The sequence below is a fragment of the Carcharodon carcharias genome, chromosome 3 (assembly GCF_017639515.1).
Source record: "Carcharodon carcharias isolate sCarCar2 chromosome 3, sCarCar2.pri, whole genome shotgun sequence".
Lineage (NCBI taxonomy): Eukaryota > Metazoa > Chordata > Chondrichthyes > Lamniformes > Lamnidae > Carcharodon > Carcharodon carcharias.
Window position 1 is genome coordinate 26,132,125 of NC_054469.1, and position 22,440 is coordinate 26,154,564.

General features: G+C 43.0%; 1 protein-coding gene across 4 annotated transcripts in view; it reads left to right on the forward strand.

The window, feature by feature from the left end:
• The window catches only part of LOC121276506 (NEDD8 ultimate buster 1-like), an 84,081-nt gene extending 63,266 nt beyond the window's left edge, over positions 1–20,815 (forward strand). For 2 of the 4 annotated variants that reach the window (XM_041184999.1, XM_041185002.1), the window contains 3 exons: positions 1,392–1,485; positions 3,143–3,339; positions 18,966–20,815. In XM_041184999.1, the coding sequence (XP_041040933.1) occupies positions 1,392–1,485; positions 3,143–3,339; positions 18,966–19,286 (612 nt within the window). In that variant the 3' untranslated portion in view covers positions 19,287–20,815. The remainder of the gene's footprint in view (positions 1–1,391; positions 1,486–3,142; positions 3,340–18,965) is intronic. The other 2 variants (XM_041185000.1, XM_041185003.1) reach the window with 2 other exon arrangements.
• Positions 20,816–22,440: the final 1,625 nt, after the last annotated feature.

The following is a 22,440-nucleotide window of genomic DNA, read 5'->3' on the forward strand; positions in this document are numbered from 1 at the left end:
CATGCTTACCTTCAGCGACTGGTGTAAGAGGACACCCTGGTCTCGTTGCACATTCCTCTCTCTCAATTTATAGCCATTCAGATAATAATCTGCCTTCCTGTTTTTGCTACCAAAGTGGATAACCTCACATTTTTCCACATTATATTGCCTCTGCCATGCAATTGCTCACTCACTCAGCTTGTCCAAATCACACTGAAGCATCTCTGCATCCTCCTCACAGCTCACCCTCCCACCCAGCTTTGTGTCATCTGCAAATTTGGAGATATTACATTTAGTTCCCTCAATTAAATGATTAATATATTTTGTGAATAGCTGGGTTCCCAGCACCGATCCCTGCAGTACCCCACTAGTCGCTGCCTGCCATTCGGAAAAAGACCCATTTATTCCTACTCTTTGTTTCCTGTCTGCCAACCAGTTTTCTATCCATCTCAATACACTATCCCCAATCCCATGCACATTAATTGTACACGCTAATCTCTTATGTGGGACTTTGTCAAAAGCGTCCTGAAAGTCCAAATAAACCACATCCACTGGTTCCCCCTCATCAACTCTACTAGTTACATCCTCAAAAAATTCCAGTAGCTTTGTAAAGCATGATTTCCCTTTTGTAAATCCATGCTGATTCCGTCCGATTCTGCCACTATTTTCCAAGTGATCAGCTATTAAATCTTTTATAATGGACTCCAGAATTTTCCCCACTACCGACGTCAGGCTGACTGGTCTATAATTCCCTGTTTTCTCTCTACCTCCCTTTTTAAATAGTGGGGTTACATTAGCTACCCTCCAATCTATAGGAACTGTTCCAGAGTCTGTGGAATCTCAGAAGATGACCGCCAATGCATCCGTTATTTCTTGGGCCACTTCCTTAAGTACTCTGGGATGAGAATTATCAGGCCCTGGGGATTTCAATCCCTTCAATTTCTCCAGCAACATTTCCCTACTAATACTGATTTCTTTCAGTTCCTCCCTCTCACAAGACCTTGTGTTCCCCAATATTTCTGGTATGTTATTAGTGTCCTCCTTTGTGAAGACAGAACCAAAGTATGTATTTAGTTGGTCAGCCATTTCTTTGTTCTTTAGAGGTTTGGATCTCTTTTCTGCAAATGGCAATTGACGTGAGATTAATTGTTAATTTTAAATCTGAGATTGATAGATTTTTTTTAACCATAGGCACTAAGGGATGGAAGGCAAAGGTGAGTATATGGAGTTAGGCCACAGATCAGCCGTAATCTCATTGAATTGCGGAGCAGACTCGAGGGACTAAATGGCCTCCTCCTGTTCCTGTTACCACATTCCTAAAATGAGAAATAACATTAATACTCTTCAGGCATTAACTTTAAAACCTCTTGTTATTGCAGTTTTCTAAATGTATGTTTTGTGACAATGCCTAGGTTTCACCTCCAAATTCAAATCCCTTGTCATCTGTTGATACAGTAACACAATCGAGCCCATCAGTCACATCCTCCCCTACCTTTCCGACTACAGGTAAGAAAGAAAACTTTAAAAAATAATTTTGCAATACCTCCAATCTGGCTGTAACTAAGACCTTTGCATAGTTCTGCTTTTAAATTGTCTTTGCCCTAGCAAGATCCATGAATACATGGACCTGAAATCAATTCAGTTTTTTGACTTCAGATTCCACACTGATGGCATAAAACCTGCCTCATTGGAATTATGGGATTATACCCGAGGAGCTCCATCTTTTTTTTATTCATTTACGGGATCTGGGTATCGCTGGCTGGGCCATCATTTATTGCCCACCCCTAGTTGCCCTTGAGAAGTTTGGTGGTGAGGTGAGCTGCCTTCTTGAATCACTGCAGTCCATGTGGTGTAGGTACACCCACAGTGCTGTTAGGGAGGGAGCTCCAGGATTTTGACCCAGCAACAGTTAAAGAACAGTGATATATTTCCAAGTCAGAAATGTGAGTGGCTTGGAGGGGAATTTCCAGGTGGTGGTGTTCCCATCTATCTGCTGCCCTTGTCATTCTAGCTGATAGTGATCATGGGTTTAGAGGGTGGAACTTCGTCACCTTCTTCTGTCACCTTCGAGCCTTGAGAGTGTTTCTGCAGTGCATCTTGTAGATGGTACACACTGCTGCAACTGTGTGTCGGTGGTAGAGGGAGTGAATGTTTGTGGATGGGGTGCCAATCACATGAGCTGTTTTGTCCTGGATGGTGTAGAGCTTCTTGAGCGTTGTGGGAGCTGCACTCATCCAGGCAAGTGGGGAGTATTCCATCACACTCCTGACTTGTGCCTTGTCGATGGTGGACAGGCTTTGAGAAGACAGGAGGTGAGTTACTTGTCATAGGATTCCTAGCCCCTGACCTGCTCTTGTAGCCACAGTATTTATATGGCTAGTCCAGTTCAGTTTCTGGTCAATGGTAACCCCCAGGATGTTGATCGGGGGGGGGGTTCAGTGATGGTAATGACATCAGGTGTATTTTGTGCTTCTTTTCCTAAATTGGACAGATGGCAGACTCTGTAAACTCCTTGGCAGAAATAGTGCAAAGCCCACGTTAACTAATACTCAGCCTGTGCAGGCACTTGTGCCCAAGAGGACTTCACTCAGCTGCAACTTTTATTAAGCATATTCAAATTCAATACATTTAAAAGAAGGCAAGATAACAAGATGAGGGAGAAAGTAATAAGAGATATGCTATATATGCTACATGTTTGACTCCTTTGTTCTGCTAAAGCCAAATCTCTCTCTGTTTATGCATCTTGTTCCTCACATTTTGAGAGCACACTCTAGGTTTGAACTTCAGTTCAGTATGAAGAGGCCCAGTCTTTCGGGATGACAGGTTAAATCGAGGCCCTGTGTGCCTTCTCCCATGACATTATTTGAAGAAAGGCTGGAGAGTTCTCCCCACTATTCTGACCAATCCTTATCCCTCAACCAACATTTAGAAAACAGGTGGTTTGGCCTTTATCACATTGCTATTTCTGGGATCCTGTTTCTGGCACCTTGCTGTGCACAAATTGTTTACCACGTTTCCCTACAGTTACTACCCTTCTGAAAATACTTCTTTGGCTGTTAAGCACTATGGGATGATTGGAGGATGCAGAAGACGTTATATAAATGTAAGTCCCCCTGTCTTTCTTTAATACCTGGGTTTAATATACTTGTTTCTTTATTATCAGATGCTGAAAGCAGCTCCGAGGATGATGAGATTCTTAAAGAAATCTTGTCATTACTGCCTGAGGATGATGATGACTATATCGATACGACCTTGGAGGACGAGGAAGCCATTATCCACGAATATTTGGCCAAGATCAATAAAAATGCCAAGATGCCTGAAGAGGAGGCTCCACCTGCCCCAGAGGAGGAAAAGGTTACGGTGAAGATTGATATTCCTCCAAAAGATACAGAGGCCTAAATCAACCCATGAGACCTCCCCTGGCCCATGTTGACTCCAATGACCAACGGTTCCCCTATTTACTGTCTGCTGCGCATGGCCACGCACATGCACATCTTAAAGGGAATGCTGCTTCCTTGTTGCCTGTTTGTTCCCTGCCCTGTGTTATGCTCACCTGCTGACATTACCCCTGGACAAACCTGATCCCAGATTGGAACACAGCTTGATAGATCCTAACTTTTAATTTGTTTGTTTAGATATGCGGAGAGTAGCTACTGAACAGTCACAGGAGTCAGCTAATGAACTTTTAACGAAACATAAAACATTTATTAAACAAGATAAGATGAGCTATATTACAATAGTCCTTAACCCACACATATATGTTTCCAGATATATACAAATTTGTAAGGATAACAAAAGTTATCTTATACTCTAATGTCCACAGTAAGTACGCAGTCCATGTACTAATAGACACCCTGTGGTTAGACACACAACACTCTGAAACCAAGTGACTGATGCCACCTCAACCTGATGCTGTGGATCGCTCCTTAACTCCCCCCAGATGCTTGCTTCACAGTGAGCCAACTCACTGCACTCCATCTTATATAAAAGGGTTTCCAATCTCCACTCCACAAAACCTTGCCTTGGAATCTTCTTTCAAACCAATGCTTTCTCTCGGAAACCTTCTGCAAGGGTTCACCTCCAGGATTTCAAACTCTCCTTCTGATGTTCCTTTCCCCTGGGTCACCACGTGCATTCAAGCTGTCTTCTCTGTACTCTCTCCCACTGACTCAGCTATCAACAGTACCATGCTTCACATAGCAAAGAGCTGTAGACTTTCAGTCGTCTCTTTGAACCTTCTTGCCTCTTGAAAGCTGTACTCACTTTAATTCTGCTTTCTGCAGCTTTTGTCTCTTTAAATCCGAAGCTTGGTACCTTTCTCTCTGCCCCTCACTCTTAACTTCATTAAAAGGACTTTTTCCAGGTTCCTGTCCTTCCTTTGACTATGGGCTGCTTTGCCCTTTGGTCTTCTTGGGGCTTTTCTCTGTTCCTATCTCACTTCTTTGTCCTTGGGATCTTTTGGTTCTTTTGGGAAATCTGCAGCTCCCACTCCCAATATCCAGTCTTTCTGGGGCCTTGGCTTCAAACTGAACTTAAAACTGCTGTTTCTTTAGTTTTTGTGCATGTGTCTGTTGGAGGGACCTGCCTCTCTGGACCCCTATTGTTAGGCAACAGCACTGTCCTTCTATTCTTATTTGCTTACCTTAGCTTATGATCGTAAAACTCTCATTAGAAATGCAAGCACCCTTTAAAAGTGAAACTAAAACTCAATTTGACCTTTCTTAACGTAAATACAGAAATACAAATCAAACTTAAATTTTAAAGCTAAAACTCATTCCTAACACCTACATATACCAATATAATTTACTTAAACTATCTCTATTTCCTTACAACTGCACATTCCCAATTGCTGTGTGGTCACTCAGTCAAGGAGCTTAAGGGGAACATTGCCGATGACCAACCAAAATTCGCGAACCTAAACATCATCGAGACCCCACACAATTCTGAGTAACTGGAAACATGATAGGAGTCCAGTGAAGGGATTACAAGCATGAAGTAGACACTAATGGCTTAACCAATAGTGCTGATTCAAGAGATGACAACTTTTTGAAATTATTCATTCATGGGATATCAGTGTTGCTGGCTAGGCCAGCATTTATTGCCCATCCCTAGTTGCCCTTGAGAAGGTGATGGCGGGCTGCCTTCTTGAATTGCTGCAGTCCATATGATTTAGGCACACCCACATTGCTGTTATGGGGAGTTCCAGGATTTTAATTCAGAGACAGTGAAGGAATGACGAGATAGTTCCAAGGGAGAATGATGTGTGGCTTGGAGGGAAACTTGCAGGTGGCGGTGTTACCATCCCTCTGCTGCCCTTGTCCTCCTAGATGTTATAGGTCGCTGGTGCTGTTGATGAGTTGGTGAGTTGCTCCAGTGCATCATATAGATGGTACGCACTGCTGCCACTCTGCATCGGTGGTGTAGGAAGTAAATGTTTAAGATGGTGTTTGGGGTGTTGATCAAGCAGGCTGCTTTTCCCTGGATGGTGACAAGCTTCTTGAGTGTTTTCGAAGTTGCACTCATCCGGGCAAGTAGAGAGTATTCTATCATACTCCTGACTTGCACCTTATAGATGTTAGACAGGCTTTTGGAAACCAGGAGGTGAGTACTCGCCACAGAATTCCCAACCCCTGATTTGCTCTTGTAGCCAGAGTATTTATATGGCTGGTTCAGTTTCTGGTCAATGTTAACCCCCAGCGTGTTGATAATGGGATTTCAGGGATTGTAATGCTATTGAATGCCGAGGGGAGTTGGTTAGATTCTCTCTTGTTGGAGGTGGTCATTGTAGTATTAGGATTGTAAGGGTTAATATGGGACTGTGTAAATAGCAACTCCTAAAATGATGATGTAAGAGAACACATGACTAGGAGAAAAGGAGAATGTTCATGACTTCAGCAGTGTAACACCTAGTCATTGGATAGCTGTACATTATTCAGTTGTGTAAAATAAACCAGTTGTTCAATCACAGAATCACAGAATTTTAATGGCACAGAAGGAGGCCATTCGGCCCATTGTGTCTGCACCGGCTCTCCAAATGAGCATTATGACCTAGTGTCATTGCCCTGCCTTTTCCCCGTACCCCTGCACATTGTTGTTTGAACATGCCAACATCTCAGTAATCATTCCAAAGCTAGACTAACCAACATACATCAGTCATTGCCTGGCACTTGTGTGGCATGACTGTTACTTTCCACTTACCAGCCCAAGCTTGAATGTTGTCCAGGTCTTGTTGCATATGGACGTGGATTGCTTCAGTATTTGAGGAGTCACAAATGGTGCTGAACAGTGTGCAATCATCAGTGAACATCCCCATTTCTGACCTTATGTTGGAGGGAAGGTCATTGATAAATTACACGAGATTACACAAAGTAGGGTTGCATTTCCTGGAATTTAGTAGTTTAAGGGGTGATTTGATTGAGGTTTTCAAGATTTTAAGGAGAGCAGGTCAGGTTGATGGAAGCTATTTCCAATGATTGTGAAATCTAAGACTGTGGGTACAGTCTGAAACTTACATCCAGACCTTTCATGGGTGAGATTAAAAAACACTTCTGCACAGAAAAGGCAGAATCTTGTGGCGATGTCAGGAATCGTGGAATGAAGCAGAGGGTGATGGTTGAGGGGTGTTTTTGTGACTGGATGCCTGTGTCCAGTGGGATCGATGTTGGGCCCCTTGCTGATTGTGGTATATATAAATGATTTAAACTTGAATGTAGGAGGATTGATCAGTAAGCTCGTGGATGACACGAAAATTGGTGGGGTAGTAAATAGTGAGGGGGATAACCTTAGATTACAGGAGGATATAGATGGGCTGGTCAGATGGGCTAATCAGTGTCAAATGGAATTTAATCCGGATAAGTGTGAGGTGATGCACTTGGGCAGGACAAACAAGGCACGGGAATACACGATGAATGGTAGGACCCTGGGAAGTACTGAGGATCAGAGGGACCTTGGTGTACATGTCCACTGGTCCCATAAGGTAGCAGAACAGGTAGATAAGGTGGTTAAGAAGCCATTTGGGATAATTGCCTTTATTAGCTGAGGCATAAAATGTAAGAGCAGGGAAGTTGAAGAGGAGATGTTACGCTCTCCAATCCCGCAACAACCACACGAGACTCAGGCTTCCTTTTAACTGGTTTTATTCAAGCATACGCAAGGGAACTGCAATTATTCCTAAGAACGAAGACCCAGCTCCCTGACTGATTACATTTCATTAATTTTGTATTTTTTCTTATCATAACACATTTGAATGCATTTGAATACGTCCAATTGGTAACCGACACATCTGTTCCATATTATCTCTATCCTATTGAGTACATAAGCATTGATTTTGCTAGCCAAATATAGCTAAAGCATATATACATAATTATACTATCCAAACAAAATTAAAACAAGGACCTTGGTCCTTACAACTCAAGACTGTTTGTGTTTCATCAAAGCCCCTTCTTTGTCCATTGTTCATCTTCCTTTATCTAAGCTAAAACCATCTGCCCCTTCCCTTTCTGAGAGAAACATTCCATGTTTTATCTCCAGTCTAACTCTCAAGGCTTCACTGCATCACTGCACTACTTGAATTGCCCTGCCTGTCCTCCCTGTTACTGGACATTATCTCATCTCTTGACTTCTGTATAAATCACACAAAAACTCAAAGCTTCTTTGTATGCAATGTCCATCTGGTTATCCTCAACTGTTAATATTTTTAGCACCAGTGGCTGCCTGGAGATTTTCGGGGTGTTTCAGTAAATTCTTACTGTATTCTCTTTTAGCATTTTTAATTTCACCCTAACAGTCCCCCCTTTTGGCCCTTGGCAAAGCCCAAGCTGGCCACGCCTTAAGTTGAGAATTCCTCTTCTGGTCCTTCGGGTGGCCAGTCGTCCAGACTGCCAGAGGAATCCTAAACCACCTGGTTGTATAATCTAACCTTCCCTTCCCTTGTCTTCTCCCTTGGAGTATGCATAGGTCAGGGGACCGATGCACACCATTGGTTTACTGCTGCCTGTGCCTGGAGAGACCCTCTCCAGGTTTTCTGTTGGTGGCAACAGAGTCCGATAGCCCAGACAAGATTAATTCCTGAGGCTATCGTCATGCCCATCCTAAATATTTCCCACCAATTTATTAATCTTCCGGTCGTAGCATAGGAAGTAGCTGATTGGGCTAACCTCCTGTCCAATTAGTGGCTAAATCCACTTGCACACACCCCCTCGCAATTTGCTCCCTAGAAGCTTCTACATATGATTGAGCTATTCTTGTGGCTTCCTGTATTGCTAGGTGTGCTATTCTGACAGGATTTGGTCCATGAACAATGTATCATCCCACCAAGGGCTAAACAAGTATCCTGTGGTTCTGCCTGGCAAATGGAAGTCCTCTATGATAAAGGAATCGGTCAGCTATAGGCAGAAACTCAAGTTGGTAGAACAAATTAAGCCCCCATAAAGGAACTCTGCCTCATAAGTCATGAAGCACCATTGAGTCAAGGACACCTGAATTACCTTAAATGCTTCCTGAATTGGTAAAGTGGTGAATGTGACTTTACTAATATTTGTAGATACCTCCAGCATTTGACATAAGCACACAATGTAATTTCTTGATTCTGTACAACAATCTCTAGTGATCATCGATACTTTCACATATGAGGTATACCCATGTAATCCTACGCGGTATACCAACACCCCTTTATCTATTCCCAGGGGCTCAAACCTATGGCTGTCTAAGAAAGCCCCATTTGGATGATGCTCTTGGGGAATGGTCATGATGAATTATATGGCTCCATCCTCTTCTCCACCTTGAGGTTGTGTAATCACCAATTCCTGCCGCTCCTTGAATAAATTTATGAGAATCAATTGGTATACTGACTTGAACATGTGTTCAGGGATTGTTCCAAACCTGATATCTTCACTGTCGGATTTTACCCCATCAATTAAGTCTCGTGCTAGCATATCGCATGCCCTCCCCTGTAGCTTGTGATTCGGCTGTATCTATAATCCCGTCTATGGTCTGCCTAAGGACCCGTGGCAGACCTTCTTGTACCTTCACAGATGTCAGGGCATTCTCTGCTCCACACACACTGAAGTGCAACCCTCGGGCAGTCTCAGTGGCCACCCAGGAGGCATAATCATTTAAGTCGTGGATCTGACCTGAATTCAGTATGGAATTGGCACTCCCAAATAGCCTTTTTATATTTCCTAGTATTCTTCTTTTTAACCTAGCCTGTGCCTTTGGTCTAACTCCCGGGACAATTCGAAATTTATAGTCATTGACTATCCTCTTCAGTTAGCTTCTAGCCCATTTTATGGAATTCTGGTGGCTGTGACAAGTCGTATGCAATACTGACACTAGTCCCAAGATATTATATGTCACTTCCAGGGAGACCATAGTTACATCATATTGTAATGGTTTTGACTTTCCTATCCTGACTATCCCATTCTGGGGGAGGTGGGGGGGACTGATTACATCTGGACATTGAGTAGGTCTTTGATATCCACACGTAGTCAAAGTAAAATATCGCATATCATGACAATCATGCCTATCTATTACATATTTATATGTTCCTTGACAATATTGTCCCTCAAGACCCTGTTCCCAAACAAAGGGAGGTAGATCTGTCCATCCAGCGGTCACATTAATCTCTTGATACATCCAAATGTCTGTTGGCGAAAAACTGGTAAGGGGTGCATGCGTTTCACATTTCCCATACCACCAACCCAGTCCAGTCATATTGTTATAAATCCCAGTTATTGTTACTCCACCACTCGTGTCTGTGCTTATGCTTAGCGAGATATTATTGGGTGAGTGTACCAACCCACTGGGGCATATCCACAAGAGTGCATTTGTCATTTTATCATTGTCCTTGCCCTCGGGTTTGTACCACCACCCCGTGAAATTCCCTTGTTGATATTCGAGGAGTGTTGGCTGAACTGGCTGCCCTGGTGCTGTTAAGCGTAAGTTACTCTTTCAACCCTTTGTGCTGCCACATGTGAGGTCCGGTTCCCAATTGTTCGTCAGTTGTGTTTGTGTGGTGACTTGATCCGTGATCCAGGTGTTGGGCTTCTTTATCCATTCCCCAATTCCTCCTCGGGGAAGTAATACATATTGTCCCAGGCGGAGGCAGATGTTGTCATTGACTTAACAGTCGGTACCTCCCAGGCCAGTACTGACACGCCCATAGCCAGGATCACAGACCTGTGGAAACATTAACTTTGGCTCCCGTTGTCCGGGTTACCACTTGGTGATTCATCATATATCTTTAACTGTGTGCAATGCCTCCATTTATTTTCCATCTTCATATCTACAAGTGCACACGTATCACCTGTCATAATTACCTCGTATGGTCCATGACACCCGGGGCAAACCCTGTTCCCTCAGGGCTCACCCTGACCATCACCTTATTCCCCACTTGGGGAGTCCATTGTTACTCTTTGGAGTTGCCTGTTTCCAAATCCTTAATCATTTGTCTGTCCCTAACTTCCTTTCTCAACTCATGCAATTGCTTACTCATTTCCCTCACATGGTCTCGCACCCTTCCTTTTAGTGGTCCTACATCTGCACCTCCTACTATGATTCCCTCGGGTAACTGCATTGTTCTCCTTGTCATTAGTTCAAATGGGGTGAAACCGGCGGTCCTGCTTGGGGTAGACCTAAGGCTCAACAGAATATTGGCCAACACTGTTGCCCAACTCTTCCCTGTTTCTTGAATTGCTTTTGCTGTTGATGTTTTTAAAATTCGGTTCATCCTTTCCACCATCCCTGAACTCTGGGGGTGGTAAGGAATATGGAATTTCTGTTTAATCGCCATAAGTTTACACATTTCTTTAATGATTCTTCCTGTGAAATGAGTTACCTGATCTGAATCCATCTGGGTAAGCACCCCCTCCACTCCTTCCAGTCCACTATCTCCTGCTGCTGTCCCATGTCGGACCTCAAATCCTTAAGCTGTCTACACAACTCTACAATGCACCTTCATATCCTATCTTTCAATGGCTCAGTATCTTCACTTCCAGTGGCAGTTTTCTCTGGGAGACGCTTAACTCTGCCTGTCATCAGGGTGTTAATCCTGTGGTTTTACTTTTTGTAGCTCGCAGGCACATTAATATAGTCAGTAATACATTTATTTAGCCTTTTTCCAGCTTTCCCTTTACCCGTATCCATCTTGTAGTAAATTGTTGTTAAGCATTATTTCTCCTTACCCTTCAATTACCTCAACTACAGATTCCACATGGTTTTACCTATAACTTTTTTTTTCCCCTGACCATGATCATCCTAAGATTCTCTTGAGGTCAGTTTCTCTATTGTTTTGATCATTTTTAAATGTTTCTTTATTCTTTAAACCATATTAACTATCCCATGTCAACGGGGATCTCTGTCTCTAGATCTTTGCTTATCTCTCCCTGTGTGGTTCCAATGTCTAAGTTAATGGCCAGATTATCAAATTCATTTCCCTTAAGACAGTTTGTATATTGTGTCCTCTTTCCCGAACTCTTTCTCCTACCCTTAATTCTTTCCTCATGCCATTTTACACATGCAATAGCTACCATCTTATCTTGTTCAGGTTGTCTGGAGAGACTTTACAGTCCAATAAAATATTCTCATAACAGTTTTAAAACAGAAATCAGGCATTGACAAGTTTTGCTTCCTTATCTTCTTAAACAAAATTTTATTGTCTCAACTGTAACCCTAAATTATGTCTGATTCTTTTTTTAGAATTATTCCAGATTCATTAACTCGGCCAAAAATTGGATTTCTGCCAAACTTTGTCAAGATCTTGAGCTTAACTTTATATTTTGGGAACAGACTGACAACTACAAAAAGCTTGCAGCATTTGAATTAGTGTCAATTGTGGTCAAACCTTTTAAAATAAAAATTCCCTTTTGAGAATTTTATCGGGAACCAAATTGCAATTTTTAAAAACTTTATAAGAAGTGTAATTTACACAATCAAAATTAAAACTACCTCTTTCTCATGTGTATCCAGATTAAAAGTCCCATATGTTTATCGACACATTCTTTATCTTGGCTGGAATTCTCGTTATTCAGAAGTAACCTGTTAAATTATGCTGCACTCTACATCTCAAGATTGTCCCAAATTCAAATAACAGTGCTGTTAGAATGCAGATTTTCTTTCATATTTAATTCATCTCTTCAAAAGAAGCCCCTTTTTATCCATTGGAACCGACTAGACCGTGTGTTTATGTCTTTTCGTTTTCCTAGAACCCTTTTGAATTTCAGGTATTTTTTTTCCCCTCAGAATTTTAGAATACCAACTTGTGTGTATCAATCCCAATCAGCTTGGAAGCTGGTGATAAGGGTTATTCCCTACTAGTCTGGTACAAAGGCTGGTTCATCTCAAACAAAGGCAAACCCTGTTTTGCCTTTATAATACCTTCAAATTGCGATTTTTGCCAGAAATCGCAACTCAAACCTTATACTCAGAACTTTGGAATGTTTGAGTATACTATTCCCTTAATCTAATACGGGGCTTTCAACTCTAAAGTGCTGAACTACACACAAATGACAATTTAGGGAAGAAAATACATTAAAGCTTCCTTGCACACAAACAAACACATATATAAAGATATGTATTTATGTTCCTATAATATTGAACTTAACTCTAAACGAAACTTCAAATAGCAGTGGGGGGAATAAAGGGATCTTGGAGGCTCCATCTATAGGGACAATCAAACTGGCTGAAGCTCACACTTCCTGTCGCTTGCCATTTCAACTCACCACCCTACTCTCATGCCCACATTTCTGTCCTTGGCCTGCTGCAATGTTCCAATGAAGCTCAACACAAACTGGAGGAACAGCACCTCATCTTCTGATTAGGCACTTTACAGCCTTCTGGACTTAACATTGAGTTCAACAACTTCAGATCATGAGATCTCTCCTCCATCTTCACCCCCTTTTTGATCCCCTTTTTCTAATAATTATTATATATTTTTATATATATATACTTTTCTTTTCCCACCTATTTCCATTATTATTTATTTCCATCCTTTGTTTTATCTCTACCTTTTAGCCTATTTCGATCCCCTCCCCCTACCTCATCCCAAGTAGGGCTATCTGTCACTTGCTCATCCTGCTTTCTACCATTAATGTCACTATTAGCACATCCTTTAGCTAATATCACCACCGTCAACATCCCTTTGACTTTTTGTTTATGACATCTTTGGCAATCTTTCCTTTGCCTCCACCTATCACTGGCCCTCGATCCAGCTTCATCTAATCCAACCTCAATTAAACAGCTTATATTTCATTACATTTCTATTTCTCTTTAGTTCTGTTGAAGAGTCAAATGGACTCGAAACGTTAACTCTGTCTTCCTCTCCACAGATGCTGTCAGACCTGCTGAGTTTTTCCAGCAAATTTTTGGTTTTGTTTCCTCTGCTCCTGCCTGTCATTGCTCACTAACCCCCTAGCGGTACTCCCTTTCTCTCTCTCTCCTCAGCACAAACAGCTCTTGAAACTTAGATCAATTCATTTCTTTTAAGTTACAAAAATTCAGTATGGGACCTTTCAGGCCCCCATTATCCTTCTACATATTCCCAATATCTGTTGGTGGCCCCTGGGAGAAATCGATCTGCCGCTGCGACCGGCGCAACTCAACCAAGATATTTCTGTATTAGTTTAGTCTGTTGCAGATAGAGACTCAAAATGAGTACAGTAGCTTTGTCAGTTTTATCGTTAATCTGAGTTTTCCACCACTCCTCAGAGCGTGACGGTGGATCGCCCGGCTGCCAACCTTGTTGTTTCATTCTGCTGATCAGCTTTTTATGCTTCCTGACAAGGTGAAGGGACATGGTTCCTTGACCTCCCCATTCTGCAATGTACTCGAGTTCAATTTTCTCAGTCATACTCACATTCACACATTAAAGAGGGACCCACAGTTCCCCCGAGATCTGAATCTCCTGAGACTCAATCGCCCCACACCAAAACAGGAACCCACAGTTCCCCCAAGATCTAAGTCTCCCGAGGCTCAATCGCCCCAGTTGTCCACCTGAGTCTCCCTGACTGAAACATTCGGATTTGTCCTATTAGACCTCCGCCCTAGTCTGACTCGAATAAGCGGAGAGTATCTTTCAAATGAAAATATTCACCAGATCATTGTTCCGCCTTCACAGAGGTCCAGGCAAATCCTGCCGACTACGCCACTGAAGTGGAGATGTTACAATCTCCGTACCCGCAACGGTCACATGAGACTCAGGCTTCCTTTTAACTGGTTTTATTCAAGCATATGCAAGGGAGCCGCAACATTTCTAAGAATGAAGACACTGCTCCCTGGTTGATTACATTTCATTAGTTTTGTACTTTTTCTTATCATAACACATTTGAGTACATTTGAATACTTCCAATTGGTAACCAACACATCGGTTCCATACTATTTCCATCCTATTGAGTACATAAACATGTGATTTTGCTAACCAATTATTCTAAAGGATGTATACATAATTTTACTATCCAATCAAAATTAAAACATGTACACAAGGACCTTGGTTCTTACTTCTCAAGACAGTTCATGTTTCACCAAAGACCCTTCTTTGTCCATTGTTCATCTTCCCATATCTAAGCTAAAACCATCTGCTCCTTCCCTGTCTGAGAGAGGAGTACACCTAATCTAATTTCATTCCATGTTTTATCTCCAGTCTAGCTCTCAAGGCTTCACTGCATCACTGCACCACTTGAATTGCCCTGCCTGACAGAGGCAGTCCTCCCTGTTACTGGACATTAGCTCATCTCTTGACTTCTGTGTAAATCACACAAAAACTCAAAGCTTCTTTGTGTGCAATGTTCATCTGGTTATCCTCAACTGTTAATATTTTTAGCATCAATGCCTGCCTGGAGATTTTAGTATTTTTAATATCCCCCTAACAGAAGTTATGCTGGAACTGTATAAAATGTTGGTTAGGCGACAGTTAGAGTATTGCCTGCAGTTCTGAAATCCGCATTATAGGAAGGATGAGATTGCACCAGGAGAGTGCAGGGGAGATTTACCAGGATGTTGCCTGGGCTGGAGAGTTTTAGTTATGAAGAGAGATTGGATAGACTGGGGTTATTTTCCCTGGAGCAGAGGAGATTGAGGGGGAACATGATTGAGGTGTATAAAATTATGAGGGGAATAGATAGGATAGACAGGAAGGCACTTTTCCCCTGGGTGGAGGGATCAATCACCAGGGGGCATAGACTTAAGGTAAGGGGCAGGAGGTTTAGAGAGGATGTGAGGAAGAGTTTATTCACCCAGGGGATGGTGGGAATCTGAAACTCACTGCCTGAAAGGGTGGTAGAGGCAGAAACCCTCAAAACATTTAAGATGCATTTGGGTGTGCACGTGTGTTGGGCTATGTGCCTAGTGCTGGAAAATGGGATTAGAATAGTTAGGTACTTGTTTGACCAGCGCAGACTCGATGGGCCTAAGGGCCTTTTTCTGTGCTGTAGACCTCTATGACTCCAGGACAGCCTTCAGGGCTCTGTCTTTGCTGCAGAGAACAGTATATATTCCCCTAACTATGCTATCCCCTATTACTACTACATTGCTCTTTTCTCCCTCCACTTGAATGGTGCTCTCTACCATGGAGCTGTGATCAGTTTGCTCATCCTCCCTGCTGTCTGTGCCCTCGTTCACACCTGGAGCAAGAACCTCATACCTATTGGAAAAGGGCACTGGCTGAGGCTCCTCCAAAGCTAAATTCTGGATCCCCATACCTGCCTCACTCGCAGTCACACCCTCTTGTCCTTGACTATGGTCCAAATTTGATGTAATTAATCTGAGGGGTGTGGCTGTCTGTTTTGTCCAGGTAACTCTCCCCCTTCCTGACATGCTGCAGTATCCACAGTTCGGACTCCAGCTCATCAAATCTGAGCCACAGTTCCTCGAGCAGCCAACACTTGCCACAGATGTGGTCACCGTGGATCATACCATGTTCACCGGTTCCCACATACTACAGCTGTAACATGTCACCTGCCCAGCCATCTCTATTCTATTTCATTAATTAATTTGGATGTTAAATAGTTTAATAGTGAATTTCTTAACTGTGCTCTTCAGTTGTAATAACATCTCTTGATTTAAACCACTTGGCCAATCAAAAGAGACACAGAAGGGATACCCACCAATCACCAACTGTTTTCCTTTGACGTCACACTTTGGCTCTGACAGGTAGAAACAGGTTAAAGGGGCTCTCTGCCGCCTGTGGAGGTACACACACACTGATGTTAGGAAGTCATGTCATGTATGACGCCAACCAACTTGCATGATGAATGAAGTTGTGTGATGTTTTCAATCATCTGATTGGGGTGATCTTTCTGTCATAGAGAGATCTGAACATGGTTGATGAGATGAAACCAGCTCCCAATAAAGGAACCAAGAAAGAGCAAGACGTAGAGTCAGCCTGGGTAGAAATAAGAAATAGCAAGGGAAAGAAGTCCCTGGTGGGAGTAATCTATAGGTCCCCAAACAGTAGTTCAGCCATAGGGCAGAGTATAAACCAGAAAATACTGGGAGCATGTAAGAAAGGCACGGCAATAATCATGGGTGATTTTAATATAGACTGGACTAATCAAATTGGCAAGGGTAGCTTCGAGGGGGAGTTCATAGAGTGTATTAGAGATTGTTTCTTGGAGCAATATGTTGTGGAACCAACCAGGGAGCAGGATATTCTGGATCTGGTTTTGTGTAATGAGATGGGATTAATTAATGATCTCATAGTAAAGGATCCTCTGGGGAAGAGTGACCATAGCATGCTAGAATTTCAAGTTCCGTTGGAGAGCGAGAAACTTAAGTCCCACACTAGTGTTCTGGAGTTAAACAAAGGTAACTACATAGGCATGAGAGCAAATTTGATCCTAGTGGACTGGGCAGGAAGACTACAAGGTAGGACAGTTGATGAACAGTGGCAGATATTTAAGGAGATATTCAATTCCTCCCAAGTAAAATATATTCCAATGAGGAAGAAAGATGGTAAGAGGGGGAAAAAGCATCCATGGCTAAGCAAGGAAGTTAAAGATAACATAAAGGCAAAAACTAAGGGATATCAAATTGCAAAGGTCAGTGGCAGACTGGAAGATTGGGAAATTTTTAAAGATCAACAAAGGGTTACTAAAAAAAAATTTAAAAAAAGCAAAGGTCAATTATAAAAGAAAACTAGCTCAAAATGTGAAAACTGATAGCAAAAGCTTCTACAAGTACATAAAAGGAAAGAGAGTAGCTAAAGTGAATTTTGGTCCCTTGGAGGATGAGACTAGGGAGTTAATAGTGGGGAACACAGAAATGGCAGAAACGTTTAATCAATATTTTGCCTCAGTTTTCACGGTGGAGGACACTAGTACCACCCCAATAGTAACAGGTAGTGCAGAGGGTATAGAGAAGGAGGAACTTAGAACAATCACCATCACTAGAGAAAAAGTACTGAGCAAACTATTGGGATTAAAGGGTGACAAGTCCCCAGGATCTGATGGCCTACATCCCAGGGTCTTAAAGGAAGTGGCAACGGAGATAATGGATGCATTGACAATAATATTCCAAAATTCCCTGGATTCTGGAAAGGTTCCAGTGGATTGGAAAAATGCTGATTTAACACCCTTATTCATAAAGTGGGGAGGCAGAAAGTAGGAAACTATAGACCAGTTAGCTTAACGTCTGTCGTTGGGTAATTGTTGGAATCCATTATTAAGGAAGTAATAATGGGGCATTTGGAAATTCAAAATTCAATCCATCAGAGTCAGCATGGTTTTATGAAGAGTAAATCATGTTTGACGAATTTGCTAGAGTTCTTTGATGATGTGACGAGCAAAGTGGATAATGGGGATCATGTAGATGTAGTATATCTAGACTTCCAGAAGGCCTTTGATAAGGTGCTGCACAAAAGATTAATAAACAAGATAAGATCACACAGAGCTAGGGGTAATATATTAACTTGGATAGAGGATTGGCTAACCAACAGAAAGCAGAGAGTTGGGATAAATGGGTCTTTTTCTGGATGGCAAGCTGTAACTAATGGGGTGCCACAGGGTTTGGGCCTTGGGCCCCAACTATTTACAACCTATATTAATGTTTGGATTCAGGGATAGAAGGCATTGCAGCTAAATTTGCAGATGACACCAAAATAGGTGGGAAAGTAAGTTGCAATGAAGAAATAAGAAATTTAGAAATGGATATGGACAGGTTAGGTGAAAGAGCCAAAATTTGGCAGATGGAATTTAACATGGATAAGTGTGAGGTTATCCATTTTGGTCAGAAGAATAAAAAGGCGACTTATTATTTAAATGGAGAGAAACTTCAGAATGCTTCAGTGCAGAGGGATCTAGGTGTCCTCGTGCATGAATCGCTGAAAGCTAGTATGTAGCTACAGCAAGGTAATAAGGAAGTCAAATAGAATTTTGGCATTTATTGCTAAAGGAATAGAGTATAAAAATAGAGAAGTATTGTTGCAACTGTACAAGGCATTGGTGAGACTGCACCTGGAGTACTGTGCATAGTTTTGGTCCTCTTACTTGAGGAAGGATGTAATTGCATTGGAGGCGGTTCAGAGGAGGTTCACTAGATTGATTCCAGAGATGCAGGGCTTGTCTTATGAGGAGAGATTGAGCAGTTTATCCATATACTCGCTGGAGTTTAGAAGGATGAGAGGAGATCTAATTGAGGTATATAAGATGCTGAAGGGGATAGACAACGTAGACGAATGAGAGGCCATAGTTTTAGGCTAAGGGATGGTAGATTTAAATCAGAGTTGAGGAGGAATTACTTTTCTCAAAGAGTTGTGAATCTGTGGAATTCACTACCTCAGAGTGCAGTGGATGCTGGGACGCTGAATAAGTTTAAGGAGGAGATAGACAGATTTTTAATTAGTAACGGGTTGAAAGGTTATGGGGAGAGGGCGGGAAATTAGAGTTGTGGCCAAAACGAGATCAGCCCTGATGGTATTGAATGGTGGGGCAGGCTCGAGGGGCTGAATTGCCTACTCCTGCTCCTAGTTCTTATGTTCTTATGTTTTTCTGTTCTTAAAGAAACTGGCAGCAAAGGGTGGCAAGAAGCAGCGAAGTTCGAGGAAGGAGAATTACTCCATCTACATCTACAAAGTACTGAAGCAGATTCACCCAGACACCGGCATCTCCTCCATGGCCATGAGCATCATGAACTCATTCGTGAACGATTTTTTCGAGCGCATTGTGGATAAGGCTTCCCACCTGGCCCGTTACAACAAGAGCAGGACCATTAGCTCCAGGGAGATCCAGACCGCCATGTGCCTGCTGATGCCCGGGGAACTGGCCAAGCACGCCGTGTCGGAAGGGACAAAGGCAGTAGCCAAGTACACCAGCTCCAAGTAAAACTCCACAGTGGACTGAAAAAACACAGAGGGTCGTAGAGTCATTGTGGCCCAGAAGGAGGCCATTGAGCCCATCGAGATTGCAAGGGAATATAGATGGGTTAAGTGACTGGGAAACCATGTGGCAGAGGAATTATAATGTGGGCAAGCATGAGCTTATTCATTTTGGTAATGAGAATAGAAAAACAGAATATTTTTTCAAAGGTACAGAATTTCCAAATGTACGTCCAGATTTAGGCTGAAATTTTGACAGCGTTTTGGGAACTGGTTGGCAAGCAGGAAGGCAGGCAAAATGGCATAGAATGTCATCACGAGGGCATGCCCGCATCTTACACCAACATGCCATTTTGTCAGCAGAAGGAAAGTTGGCTGATTGGGAGCCTAATTGAGCCACTTAAGTGGCCAGTTAAGATCCACTTCGCACCTCCGAGGGTATTTTGCCCAATTTGGGGAGGCCAGTCATGGAGACACAGCTGAGAGAAACCTGATGATCTCCCAGTGGGCTTCTTCAGGAACTCTCCTTTTTGGGTATTCTGTGGCCCACAGACACCCCCAACCCCCACCCTCCCCCAGCAGTAATGGTTAATCCTGTGACATGGCATTGGCTATGCACTGCAAAGCCATCCCTCCAATTATTGGGGCCCGCCTGCTTTACTCCAGCAACTCCCAACACCACTTTACCCTCTTTGAGAACATCTGGCCATTGAGGTACCGTCTCCTTGCAGCTGCAGTCTCAACAATGGCCACCAATCCCGATGGCGCTGCTGGGCTGCTGAGCTGCCAGGCCTCTGATTGAGGATTAGGGTTAGGGTTAGGGTTAGGATTAGGATTGAGGGGGGAGGGGGTCGGCAGGTGGCCATGCTGTCTAGGGACAGCGACCCTGTAGCAGCCACTTAATTGCACCCTGCTGGAAATCTGCCTCAATGTGGCCCTGCTGACCAAAACATGTTCACCTCCTAACTTGGGCTCCAGCAGCGGGACTTCTGCAACTTGCACAAAATCCAGTCCTTGGGTGTACGCAGACAAGGAACACTGAATGTTAGCATGCGAGTGCTGCAAGCAATTAGGAAGGCGAGTGGCACGCTGACCTATATTGCAAAAGGATTGAGTAAGATAACAAGGAAGTCTTGCTACTGCAGTCTTAGCCTCTGTTAAATCCACACCTGGAGCACTGTACAGTTTCAGTTCCCCATATCCAAAGCAGGAGGCAGTACATTGAAGGTTCGCTAGATTGGTCCCTGGGATGAGAGGGTTCTCCTATCATGAGAGACTGAGTAAATTGGGCTGATAGTCTCTTAATTTTAGGAGAATGAGAGATGACTTCAACGAGAACTAGAATCACAGAATTGTTATGGTGCAGAAGAAGATCATTCTGCCCATCGTGTCAACACCGGCTCTCTGAATGAGCATTATGATTTAGTGCCATTCTCCCAGTAACTCTGCATTTTATTTCTATCCAAATGATTCCACCTTGAATGCCTCAATTGAACCTTCCTCCAGCACACTTCCAGGCAGTGCATTCCAAACTCCAACCACTTGTTGTGTGAAAATGTTTTTTCTCACATCACATTTGCTTCTTTTGCAAATCACTTTAAATCTGTGCTCTCTTGTTCTTGATCATTTTACAAGCGGGAACAGCTTCTCCCTATCTAGAAACATAGAAACATAGAAACTAGGAGCAGGAGTAGGCCATTTGGCCCTTCGAGCCTGCTCCACCATTCATTATGCTCATGGCTGATCATCCAATTCAATAGCCTGCTCCCGCTTTCTCCCCATACCCTTTGATCCCTTTCGCCCCAAGAGCTATATCTAACTCCTTCCTGAAACATACAATGTTTTGGCCTCAACTACTTTCTGTGGTAGCGAATTCCACAGGCTCACCCCTCTCTGGGTGAAGAAATTTCTCCTCATCTCAGTCTTAAATGACCTACCCCATATCCTCAGACTGTGACCCCTGGTTCTGAACTCCCTCACCATCGGGAACATCCTTTCTGCATCTACCTCGTCTAGTCTTGTTAGAATTTTATAGGTTTCTATGAAATTCCCCCATCATTCTTCTGAACTCCAGCGAATATAACCTTAACTGACTGAATCGTTGGATAGACTTGGGTTGTTTTCGTTGGAGTAGAGAAGACTGAAGGGCGGCCTGATCGAGGTGTACAAGGTTATGAGGGGCATGAATAGGGTGGATAGGGAGCAGCTGTTCCCCTTAGTTGAAGGGTCAGTCAGGAGGGAACATATGTTCAAGGTGAAGGGCAGGAGGTTTAGGGGAGATGTGAGGAAAAACTTTTTTACCCAGAGGGTGGTGACGGTCTGGAATGCACTGCCTGGGAGGGTGGTGGAGGCGGGTTGCCTCACATCCTTTAAAAAGTACCTGGATGAGCACTTGGCCCATAGCCTTGAATATTATGATGAGCCAAGTGCTGGTAAATGAGATTAGGTGGGTACATTAGGTGTTTCTCACATGTCGGTGCAGACTCAATGGGCCAAAGGGCCTCTCCTGCACTGAGATTCTGTGATCCTGTGATCCTGTGAATCTCTCCTCATATGTCAGTCCCGCCATCCCAGGAATCAGTCTGGTAAACCTTAGCTGCACTCCCTCTATAGCAAGTACATCCTTCCTCAGATAAGGAGACCAAAACTGCACACAATATTCCAGGTGTGGTCTCACCAAGGCCCTGTATAACTGCAGCAAGATACCCCTGCTCCTGTACTCGAATCCTCTCACTATGAAGGCCATCATACCATTTGCCTTCTTTATCGTCTGCTGCACCTGCATGCTTACCTTCAGTGACTGGTGTACGAGGACACCCAGGTCTCGTTGCACATTCCTCTCTCTCAATTTATAGCCATTCAGATAGTAATCTGCCTTCCTATTTTTGCTACCAAAGTGGATAACCTCACATTTATCCACATTATACTGCATCTGCCATGCATTTGCCCACTCACTCAACTTGTTCAAATCACACTGAAGCATCTCTGCATCCTCCTCACAGCTCACTCTCCCACTCAGCTTTGTGTCATCTGCAAATTTGGAGATGTTACATTTAGTTATATATATATATATATATATATATATATATTGTGAATAGCTGCAGTGCCAGCACCAATCCTTGTGTGTTAGGGGGAAATTAAAAATGCTAAAAGAGAATACA